The sequence below is a fragment of the Dromaius novaehollandiae genome, chromosome 26 (assembly GCF_036370855.1).
Source record: "Dromaius novaehollandiae isolate bDroNov1 chromosome 26, bDroNov1.hap1, whole genome shotgun sequence".
In the NCBI taxonomy this organism is placed as follows: domain Eukaryota; kingdom Metazoa; phylum Chordata; class Aves; order Casuariiformes; family Dromaiidae; genus Dromaius; species Dromaius novaehollandiae.
Window position 1 is genome coordinate 4,392,839 of NC_088123.1, and position 11,468 is coordinate 4,404,306.

At 61.4% G+C, this 11,468-nt stretch overlaps 1 protein-coding gene across 2 annotated transcripts; it reads right to left on the reverse strand.

The window, feature by feature from the left end:
* Positions 1 to 329: 329 nt before the first annotated feature.
* Positions 330 to 11,146, reverse strand: C26H2orf42 (chromosome 26 C2orf42 homolog). 2 transcript variants are annotated; one of them, XM_026122272.2, is made up of 9 exons: positions 11,010 to 11,146; positions 9,457 to 10,291; positions 7,508 to 7,618; positions 7,029 to 7,133; positions 5,019 to 5,123; positions 4,073 to 4,180; positions 3,064 to 3,164; positions 2,719 to 2,881; positions 330 to 1,558 (listed from the first exon to the last, which is right to left on the reverse strand). In XM_026122272.2, exons 2-9 carry the CDS (start codon positions 10,277 to 10,279, stop codon positions 1,350 to 1,352), a joined length of 1,725 nt encoding a protein of 574 aa, XP_025978057.2. In that variant the 5' UTR covers positions 10,280 to 10,291; positions 11,010 to 11,146; the 3' UTR covers positions 330 to 1,349. The 2 variants fall into 2 exon arrangements, with proteins under 2 accessions (XP_025978057.2, XP_025978058.2); XM_026122273.2 differs by lacking the exon at positions 11,010 to 11,146 and adding an exon at positions 10,450 to 10,536.
* Between the last annotated feature and the right edge of the window lie 322 nt (positions 11,147 to 11,468).

Here is an 11,468-nt window from a genome sequence, read left to right on the forward strand (position 1 = left end):
CAGGAGGCCCCAGCGCCCAGCTTGGGTGCTGGGCAGGGTGCTGGGATGTTGGACACAGCACTAGAGAGTGCAGCTGCCTGGTGAGGGCTCCCCTCCTGCCCTAAGGCTGTGCCCCTGCCTGGGGAGGGAGGGTGCTGGGGTGGCCCCGGTGCTGCCTGGGTGCCAGCCCTGCTGCTGCAGCTCCTTGCAGAAGCCGGCCAAGCGGATGCCCTGCCTGTGGGGCAGCCAGCCTCGGCGATGGGGGGCAAGCAATGCAGAGGTGAGCAGCGCACACAGCACGGAGATGAGCGCCTGGCACAGAAGACACGGATGGAGCGAGGCTGGAACCATTCAGGTGAGGTAACAGCTTTATTGCTCTGGGTTGTTACAGCGGTGGCTGAGCTGCCCTGCCTGTGCTGCACGGGGGGCTGCTGCCCTGAGCTGGCCTGGCTGGGGTCACGGGTCTCCTGGCCCCCCCCCCCCCAAGTGCAGGGCTTTGGAGTGGCTGTGGGGGTGAGGAAGCGACAGCAACTGCCTGCAGTGAGGGGCAGGAAGGGCCCAGGTGTCCCCTGGCTGTGGTGCGGCAGCCTGGCCTCAGCCTTCTGCAAGTTTGGCAGTGTGAAACAGCTCTTTATTTTCCTTTTTTAAAGTTAACTTTATTTTCCCCCTTCTCCTGGGGCCCAATGCTGTGGGCACTCCTCCCCTCTGCTCCCCCAGTGCAGCAGGGCTGCAGCTGTAACCCCAGGTCTGCTGGGCCCTGTGGGGGGGCTGGGGGGGGGTAGAAGGCCTAACCTGTGTCACTTTGCTTCCCCAGGCAGCTGCTGCACAGCCCTCGGCTCCCTGGTGCGTGCCGGCTGGCTCTGTCCCCCTGGGGCTGAGGGCCCCTTCCTGCAGCCCTGCTCCCGGGGGGAAGGTGCAGCCGGAGCTGGGCTCGTCCCCAAGCAGCGCAGGAGCGGGGCAAACCCCAAGCGGAGGTAAGGTGGGACACTCGGGGTGCTCAGGTGCTGGGACAGGGCACAGTGAGGTGGTGGCACCTGGTGAAGCCTGGCTGGACCAAGTCCTGAGCAGCAGCCTGGGTGCTATGGGTCACTGGGTGAGTGCCAGGCTGTGCCCTGCCTCCTGCCTGCCTTGGGGTGCTGGGGCCCCCCAAACCCGGGGCTCAGCCCTGCTGCCTGCCTGCAGCGTGTGCCCTGTGCTGGGGCAGCTGGTGAGCAGAGGGGCTGGTGCTGTGGCTGCTCCTGCAGCAGCCGGGGCCTGCCTGAGTGTGCCCTCCCCTGGTGGCACCGGTGCTGCTGCTGCCAGTCCTGGGGCTGTGCCCTGCTGCTGGGCGGCACCCCGGGGTGCTGGGGGCCTGTGCACACGTGGCTGCCTCAGGGGAAGGTGATGGTGGTGAGGGGGGCCAGCTCCAGGGTCTGCTCCAGCGGCGGTGGCTGCTCCGGGAAGGTGGCGGGGTGCCTGCTGCCGTGGTGGCCGTACTCGAACTTGATGCGCAGCTCTCCGATGCGGGACTGAGGTAGGATGTCGGGGATCCACTCGATGATGAAGGGGGTGGGCTCCTTCTGGGTGGGGGAGGTGTTGCCTGGGGGGGGGGTGGGAGAGGGTCAGGGCCTGGCTGGGGCCCCCAGGGCTGAGCCCTGGGGGCTGCTCCTGGCCCAGCCCCTGGCAGTGTAGGGGAGGAGGAGCCTGGCTCCTGCCCCCCTTTCCTGCTTGGGGCCCCCTCTATTGATGGGGGTCCCCCAGGGCTTTTGTTTTAACCACATGACTTTCAGTTTGGCTGCAGGTCAAGGGCCTGGCCCCCTTCTCCCCCCCCCCAGGGGTGTGTTTTTGAGCCTGCTCTGGGGGGGTTTGTGGTGGTGCAGGCTATCTCAGGGGTTTGAGATTTTTTTTTGGGTGGGAGGGTGGGCACCAGAGCTGTGGCTGCTGTCTTGCTGCTGGGGGGGGGCCCTCTGGGGGGCCCTGCCCCCTTCTGGGGGGGGCCTTAGCCCCCTTTGGGGGCTTGGGGCTCCCCCTCTATGGGGGGAAGCCCCTCTTGGGGGAGCTGCCCCTCTAGAGAAGGGGAGGGCCCAGCCCCCCAAAGGGGGTGGTACTCCCCTTCCCTAGAGGAGGAGCTCCCCCAAGAGGGGCTTCCCCCCATAGAGGGGGAGCCCCAAGCCCCCAAAGGGGGTGGGAGCTCCCCTCTACAGGGGGGGAGCCCCTCTGTGGGGAGCTGCCCCTCTGTGGGGAGCTTCCTCTCTATAGAGGGGGAGACCCAGCCCCCTCTGGGGGTGAGAACTCCCCCCCTATAGAGGGGAGGCCTTTCTTCCTGGGCCCCTCTTCATGGGGGGGGCCCCAGCACCCCTTGAGGGGGCCCCCTTCCTGCTGGGGTGCTGTGTGTGGTTGTGTGTGTGAGCCTGGCCCCCTCCTTGCAGAGGGCCCCCTCTGTGTGTGTGTGTGTATTGGGGGGGCTCTTGCTGGGGGCTCCCTGTTGCAGGAAGGGAGGCCCCAAGCCTGTGTTTTGAGGATCTGAGCTGCAGCAGGGGCCAGGGCCTTGCCCCAGCCCCATGGTGCGCAGCTCTGTGGTTCAGCATCTTCCTCTTCTTTTCGGGTGCTGAGGCTGCTTCCCTGGGCAGAGGACTCGGCTTTCTGCCCCTCTGAAGCCGGCCGGCGGCAGCCCGGGCAGCGCAGCGGGAGCCGGGGCTCCTCGGCTGGGCCGGGAGCTGCTCGCGCCGGGGAGGCGCCTGGCCGGCCTCTGCCACTCACCCACTTTGAGGAAGGTCTTGAGCTCCAGGGGCCGGATCACCGGCTGCTTCTCCAGGCGCCCGTACGTCTCGGCGATGCTCTCCACTTCCACCTTGGGGCACTTGAACAGCTCGTACGTCCCGTCCCGGTTCTGGATGAAGCTGCGCGTGATTTCCAGCGGCATCTGCCAGCAGCAACAGGTGAGGAGCTTAGGGCCCCTTGCTTAGCGTGAGCGGGGGGCGGTGGTGGCAGCTGGGGGCAGAGCCTGAGCCCTGTGCTGTGGCTGGTGTCGGCCCAGCAATGCTCACGGGTGCAGCTGGAGCCTCGCGGCTGCGAGGGGGTGGCAGAGCTGCCTGTCGGCCTTACCTCGGGCGTATCGAAGATCTGTTTGACCTGCAGGATGTTGGTGATGTGCCACGTGTACTTGGAGAAAGTCCCCAGCGGAAGGGCGTCTTTGCGGACAAAAGCTGAGGAAGAAGAAAGCTGGGTTAGTGGCTGTGAGCTAGTTTCGGTCTTGCTCTGCCCAAAGCTACTGTAAAGATGGATCATGTTTGTTAAGGGGGTTTCCTCTCTTCTCTCCCCACCTTCCCCTTTCTTTTGCTCAGCTCCAGGCTTGAGCAAGATCTCTCTCCTAGCTCTCTGCCTCTTCTGGGTTATACCCCTGGGTGTGGTCTTTAGTACTTGTTTAGAAGCTCATTTAATAGCAGCTAATAAAACAACTCCTTTCTTTCCCTTTTTAAAACATCTCTCTGGCTCATGAACTTGGAGTTACAAAGAGACCAGGGCGCTCACTGATTCAGGGGCCTGCTGCAGCCTCGGGTGCTGTAACACACACGTACTGCCCTTAACCGGGCGCAGAGGCGCCTGCGCAAGCTAAAGCCTTGCCTTACACTTTGAGCAGCCACCTAGGCTGTAGTTTGAAGCACCGGGAAACACTTGCTGGGGTGAAATGTGATGCAGTCTGCCTCATTCAAAAAGAGCACGTGGGCAGCTCAGGACAGACTAAAGGCACAGGGGACACCTAAACTCCTACCTGCACTGCACCAACACTGCACTAAGTTCCTAGGAAGCCTGTGTATATGCTACAGCAGCAAGCCCCCAGCTCTCAGAACTTAGGCTGAAGCAGTTAGCAACACCAACATGCAGCAGAGGCTCTGCATCCCCCTAAACTCCGCAGTGCCCAGCCCCTCTGGCCTGTTCAGCTACTCACTGCCTTCTTTGAGCAACTTTTCCATGAAGATAGGCTGTGAAACAGCCCCAGGTTTGGGAGCCACTTTCCCTTTTCTCGCTCTTGGTTCTAGTTCCCCCCCCCCCAAAGCATCCTGCCTTGGGGAGTAGACGGTGGGTGCTCGCTACAAGCTCAGTCCCCTCCTACCTGTGGTGGAGTTGGGCAGCCTCTTCTTTGTGCTCCCCATGGAGATCCTCTGCTGTAGCGCGTCGAAGAAAGCTTGGGGGATGTGGAATACCAGCGGCTCGGGCTTGCCTGGGAGGTCAAAGACAAGCGGCAGGGGCTGAGGTGAGAGGCGGTGTGTACCATCTCCACCACTTGTACCGTTGACCACCCCATAACCCACCCCCTGGGTCAGGGGCTCCTGCGTAGTAGCACCCAGCAGGGCAATAAGGCTAGGCTTATCACAGATGTGGGACCTGAGGCTCCTCCAGGCTTTCAGTACAGCCCTGTGCTAAGCTGCTGAAGGGGGCTTTAAGAGAGCAGAGTCCTTTAGTATTGTCCTTGTAGTAAGGAGAGTCCGGCTGGACCAGGGCACTAGCACAGTCCCGCAGCTGCTGCTGGGAGGGCTGCGCTCACACGCTACATCCCAGTAAAGGATTTTTACAGAGGTGATAAGAACTGCCTCTATCTGGATGATGTTCCAGGGAACGCTGCCTGCTGCCAGTCACCTGCAGAAGTCACTTGCCCGGCACAAAGCTGAGTGGCGTGGGTGACTTGAACACCCCCAGCTATTAGATGTACAAGACACAATGCTGGGCGAGGTGTCGCACCTAACTGCACCTTTTTTGCTCTGCTCCTGCCACTTTCTTCCAGCATAAATAAGCTCTAAGGGAGTTTCTCCCTCCTCCCATAACATAAACATCAGCACTAGGCTTTTGACAAGACTTAAGCCTACGCTTAGGGAACAAATGATGACAGAAACTTGCCAGGGCAAAACACTATTTCCTCCAACCAGGGCAAGCGCGTGCTGCCCTTTGGACTAACAGTTATTTAATGCTGCCGAGAGCTCGGCTGTTAACTACTGAGGTTGCGCTGGGAACGAAATTGGGCCCGAAGGCTCTCGGAAGGTGGTTCCCAAAGACTGACTTACCCTCAAACTGGTAATGCATGGTTTGATGGATACGTTCGGTGACGCTGGCCAGCCATTCCTGGAAGGAGAGGGTCACCTGTGACTCATCCAGCAGCTGATTACAGCCTAAAAGGAAAAGGAAAGTGAAACTAGAATCTACACCATCACACACGTGAAGAGCAAAGACAGGAAGGAAAAAAATAACTCAGACAATCCCAATCCAGGACATGCTGGCCTTACGGGAAAGGGGTGTGTGTGTGTGTGGGGGGGGGGCCTGGGTAAATATCTGTGTGTAGTCAAGTATTTCCCATTTTACATTCACTACTTTCCCAGCACATAGATGTGATGATCTCTGTAAAACAGCACAGAAAGGCAGCAGCACAACAAAAAACCCCACATTTCTGCCATCTTCATGGATTAGAAATGACTTTATCAGGCATCTCAGTTCTTGGGCTCAGAAATACAGCGCTATTTGAAAAGCAAAGGTCCATGGGAACCACTGGCACACCCCCCCCCACCCCCCCACCCCCGATTTCAGTAATGGGCACCACAGTACAATAATCACACTGTTTATTACGGAGCAGTTATCACAGCAACCACCTGCGGACTTTCCGTGTGCTGAGAAAGCCCAAGAAGTCCAAAACTCTCCCTGAAGCACGCACCGGCATCTGCAGGAGCAAAGCGAGCACTTACACTCTGCCTGGCAAGATCCCCTCTGCTATTTCGGGCAGCTTGGCTTTTGGCTCGTCACCCTTGGAAAGCACTTACAGCTTTACCCAAGGGGCGTGCGCGCTTCCAGCACTAAGTGAGCTAGTCCGCTGCAGGAGATCAGACCCCCCCCCCGCCCCAGCACCAGAACTAGGGAGAAAAACAAAAACACAAAAAACAAAAAACCAAAAACACAAAAAACAAAAACCAAAAAAACCCCAAAAAACAAAAACAAAAAAAAACAAAACACAAAACACAAAACAAAAACCAAACAAAAAAACAAACCAAAACAAAAAACAAACCAAAACAAAAAACAAACCAAAACAAAAAACAAACCAAAACAAAAAACAAACCAAAACAAAAAACAAAAACAAAACAACAGACAAGCAAGCAATAAATTGTGTGTGTGTGGGGAAATAGGAAAAAAAAAGAGATTTGTACCGCCTTCTAGGCCAAAACTACAGCTAGGAGAAAAGTGCATCTTCCTAGCCAGCCCCGGCCACTACCAGAAAGGAGCGCGGCTTTCTCCAAAGGGCGCCGGCTCGCTGGGGACACGCGCAGATTTGCACGGGAGTTGGACGGCCCCTTAATTCCCTGCACAGCTGGTAAACACACGCACAAGTACACCTCCGTCTCCTCAGAGATCACCGGTATCACGTACATGCCCACAAAAGGCTCCCTAAGGCAGCCGGGGTTCTCTGAGTTCACATCTCCTTTACACCTGGCACATTCCCCGTGGCTCTCCGAAAGAGTTAGGCGGACGGCCTCACGCAGACAGAGCCCAGCTGAACAAGCATTTGCCGCTATAAAACACAGCTATTCAGTGATTCTGGCCAGGAGGGGTTCCCCCCCCCCCCGGCTAGCTTTGTACGTTAACGATACTATAGAAGAGAACGGTGGCAAAAGAGCAGCAGTCCAGCTGACTACTGTGCCGGATCCGAGGCACCTATGCAATTTTGTCTAGGAAGGCATGTAACTGCATCAGGTTAACAGCATTATACTGCTGCCTGGCCACGCCAGCCCTGTCCCCACGCTCACTGACAGCCACAGGCACGCCAGCGCCCTGGAGTTACACGAGACACGCAGCTCCTGATCGCAGCAGAAGGCTGCCGAGCCCGACTTTCGCCTAGAGAAAGCACGGAAGAATTCCCTAGGGATCGGCAGAGCGACGCGGAGGGGCTGCAGCCCCAGCCGTCCCCTCCGCGGGGGTTACGGCAGCGCGAGCCGAGTCGCTGGTCCGCGTGGTGTTTGCGCGGTCCTCGGGCACTTCCGGATACCTGCCGCTTTGCAGGCGGCACCCGAGCCCGCCGGGACGAGCCCTACCTTGCCTCTTCAGCGACGAGGCGACGGCTGGCTTTTTCAGGGTGCTTTTCCTCAGGCCGCTGTTAGCTGCGTCCTGCGCCAGGAGAGGGCTGTTCACCTGCGCACCTGAGGGTCAAACCGAGAGCGTTGCAGTGCACCAGCCCCGGCAACCCGTGCGCATCCCACAAAGCCCCGCGCGCCCATCATGCCAGCTTCAACCCTCCCTCCGGGCCAGGCTGGGTGGCGGCGAGAGAATTCTCTGCTTAACACCACCAAAAAAATCATTAAAAGACGCACTCGGACTCACGGCAGAGCCTGCCCGACGCGCAGGGCCTGTCTGTAAGGCTTCCAGCACCGGACGGGGCCCAAGGCGCGCTACGGCCCCAGAGCCCGGAGCGGGGCTGCCCCTCCTGCAGCGCGCGAGCCAGCCGGACGTGGCTTTTCTTTCAGAAAACGTCCAGGTCTACAACAAGCCGCAGCCGCTGCCAACGGACACTCACCAGAGGTTACGTCCTTTTTCCTCTTCTTGGGCTTGGAAGCAGCAGTCTCCCCAGCCGGCACCGTCGATTCGGGGCTGCACGCCAACTGCGGCACGACGATGCCTTTCAGGCCTAGGAACAGCAACGCTCGGGTCTTAAAAGCTTAAAACCATTCCTAACTGATGCTCGATGCCACGCGCCCTCCCGTGCCTGCTCCGCGAGCGGCCCAGCGGACCCGGCAGGACTGACCCCACGCGTACGGCTACTCAGGCCAAGGAAAACCAGGGACTTCGCTAAGCTTTGCGGTTCTGCGGCTGCGCGCGGCCTGGCACTTGATCCGCTGCGGAACGACTCTCGGCCCGGCGGGTGTGGGCGGCCTGCCAAAGCGCGGGGCAGCAAACGTGCCAACCACGAACAAGCAACGTTTTGAGCTCCCGCGCCCTGAGTCACTGTTCCTAAAACACAGGAAAACTAAACAAAAACCAAGGGGACAAACCCAGACATGAAAGGCAGGATTCAAAATGGCCCCAGAGAACAAGTCTGACACAAAGTCAAAGGGGAACTGGGGAAGGAGGAGGGACCGGAGCAGGGAGCATCCTGCATCTGAAAAGCAGGATTCGCCCCGAGCAGGTGGCAGCCCGGTACCCAGGCGCGCTCACGCAGGAGGACAACCAACAAACACAACCGCCCCCAGGGTTGGTGTCTCCGAGTGCAATCAAGTCTCCTTCCCTTCCCGACGCCTCCAGCTTGTTCTCACACTTTCTGGCCTAACACCAAAGCCGCGGCACCGGCTCACCTCGGACCAGCTCCCAGGGCACTCACCCGGCTCGAGGCAAGCGCCGTTCCCGACGGCAACGGGCTGGGATCCCGCCGCCTTCCCCAGCTTCACCCCGCAGCGGCAACGCCACGGGGCCGAGCGACAGGCGCAGCGCAGCCGCACGACGACACGGAGCGCGCTGGCCTTCTTTCGGGACTTCCCACCCACAGACCTCAAAGCGCACTACAGGCATTAGCAGAGAAAGCCCAAAAGACACTCTGGCCCCCCCCCCAGACATGTTTTGCGAGGGGAAACGTGGGACACAGGTGAGGGAAGTGCTTCTTAGGGAGGGCATCACAAGGCAGCCGCTGGGAGCGGGGCAGGGAGGGGCTGGTTTTCATCTCCTACCAACTTTATGGTCTAATCCCCAAGATGGGGCCCAAAAATCACTACTCAACCACCTCAGAAACAGCTCCTCCCAAGTGGAATTGAGTTTATCTGCGACTTTAATTCACTCACTCCACTCAGGTTGGTCTCCTCAGGGCAGATTTCCAGATATATTTGGGTGCCTAAAGACAGGGGGATTATCGGGGGCACTTATCTGGGTGCACAACGCCCGGGGGAAGTTCACCCCAGCAACCGCTGCCCCACTTGGATTTCACAAGGAGCCATTTCAGCTCCTCCCCAACACGCCATCGCTCTTGTCCAAACAGAAGACACCCCAGCAAGGGGAAACCTGCTTCCCTAAAGCAGACTGCAGCAAAGCCCCTTGGGCTCGCTGCCCTGGGGCAGACCCTGATGCCGGGAGCGCCGGAAAGCTCTGCTCTTGCACAAAACTGGAAGAAAAAGCAGCTGCCAGTGAGCAGCAACCTCAGAGCCCAGCTCCTACCCCTCTGCCTCAGCCCAGTGCTGGCTGCCTTCTGGCCAAGCCACCTATTTGTAGTGGGAGGAGGCAGGAAAGGAAGCCCCGGTAACGAAGGCCTGATAGGGCTCAGCTGAAGGCTGCTCCGGCCTCTGGGCGGCCCAGGGCAGCAGCAAGGTTGTGGTTCCCCAACGCAGCTCGCGAGCGGGAGAGGCGAGGGCAGCCGCACGCAGCCGGACGCCGCCCCCCTCGATCCGACGCGTCCCCCCGACGCCCACGGCCTCTCCTCCTCCTCCCCCTCGCGCCGCACGGGCGTCCGCGGCCCGCTTTGCGGCACGCCCCCCCACCTACCGCCCGAGTCGTAGCTGAGGAAGTCGGCGAACTCCTGAGCCAGGGCCTCGTCGCTGGCGAAGGCGCAGATGCAGGCGAAGAAGTGGATGCAGCGCTGCGCCGCCTCCTCCTTGGCCGAGGAGGCCTTGCCCGATTTCAGGGCCTGGCACGAGCAGAAGAACCGGTGCTCCGGCAGGCTCTTCGCGCTCACCTTCTGGGCGAAGGAGGCGTGCAGGTAGCCGAGGCTGTGCTTCTGGCTGGCCTTGCACTTCACCACCAGCACGCTCTTGGTGATGCGCTGCACCAGCGGCCCCGTGGGCTCGGTGGCCAGCTGCCACAGCGTTTGCTTCGTTTCGGGGGAGGCCTGCACGGAGCCGAGCACCGAGCTCTTCAGCGTCAGCGGGGTGGCCTCGGTCTGGCAGTTCAGGGCCAGCTTGACGTGCTGGCACTGGTTTTCCACCACGCCCTGCGTGGCCGCCTTCAGGCACGACGGCACGTAGCAGCGGCCGGAGCTGAGCTGCGTGATGATGGTGCCGTCCACCGTCTGGATGGCCGTCTCCGAGACCCCGAGCTCCACGAAACAGCGGTAGTCCGGCCCCCGGTCCCTCTGCCGGACGGAGTAGACCTGCAGGTCGGAGCCGGTGATGATCTTGACGGCGTCGACGCTGGGCTGCTTGCGCGTGCCGTAGCGGAAGACGGTCCCGCAGGTCTTGTTCTTGCAGCTGAGGCCCCGGGTGCCGTTGTAGGTGCCGCAGCGGGGACATTTCCGTATTCCCCTGAGCGTGGCTTTCCCCAGGTCCGACAGGAAGGCAGGGACTTTGGTCCGGACGGAGCCGGGCTCCATCCTCCAGGCAGCCTGGAAGGGAGAGAGCGGCAGTGAACGACGGGCAGCATGTGGCAGAAAAACCGGCCACGGCAGGAGCTTGTAGCTTCAGCGCTTCGGGCGTCACGGAGGCCTGAGGTGACAGGCGGGGGGGAGGCACCGCCGCGCTTACAGCTGACGTGTGAACTCACGAGTTTCTCCGAGCGGAGGAGGGAGGAGGCATCGTGGGGGTGCAGTGCCCGCCATCTCCCGGCCGGGGGGCGGGAGGAAAGCCCGGCTGCGGGGGGCCCCGTGCGCCCGGCCTGCTCCCGTCCCCCGCGCGCAGGGTCGCGGCCTGCTCCGCCGTCGGCAGCGGCCAAAGCGAAGCCCGTGGGTGAACGCGAAGGAGGGGAGGAAAAGCGGCGAGGGGACACGACGGCGAGGGGACGGTCCCTGCTCCGCCTCGGGCGCCGGGTGGCCCAAGGGCCTAGGCCTGTCCCCCCTCTTCCCCCCCTCATCTCCCCCCCCTCCCCCGGTTCGAGGCAGCCTCGAAGCTCGGGCCTCGCCCGCCGCCGCCGTGACGTCACGCGGCCGTGACGCCACACCCCGCCGGGGCGTGAAGGCGGCCACCCCCCCACCCACCCCCGCCGCCTCCCAGCAGCCTCTCCGCCCCCTGACGTCACTTCCCGCCCCGCGGACGGCGCCCCCTCGCGGGGTCCGGCGCTCGCGCTCTTTCCCCCCCGTCCCTCTTTCCCCCCTCCCCCGCCCTTACCTGGGCGGCCGCGCGCGCGCCCCCCGCTCCGGCCCGGGCCGCCCGCGAGGGCGCTCAGCGATCGGCCTCCGCCATGGCGCCTTACAAAACACCGCCGGCCCCGGCTGTAACGGCGTCAGCTATTGGACCGCCGCGCGTCACGTGGCGCGCCGCGGGGCCTGCTGGGGCGGGTAGTTCGTGGCGGCAGCGCGCAGGCGCAGTGCGGGACAGAGCCCCCCTTTAACAAAACAGGGGCCATTGGGGCCTTTTCCTGAGCCTGGGCCTGCCTCAAGCCCGGGGAAAGGGGAGCACGAGGCGGGGGGAGGTGGGTAACAAAAGAGAGCACACAAGCCGGTTTGTTTGGTTTGGAGTTTCTTTTTTTTCTTTTTTCTGCTTTTTTTTTGCGCTTTCTGAAGGCTGGTCAAGAGGTAGGAGAGAAAGGTTGGTTGGTTTGGTTTTTTGGCCTCTGAACATTGACAA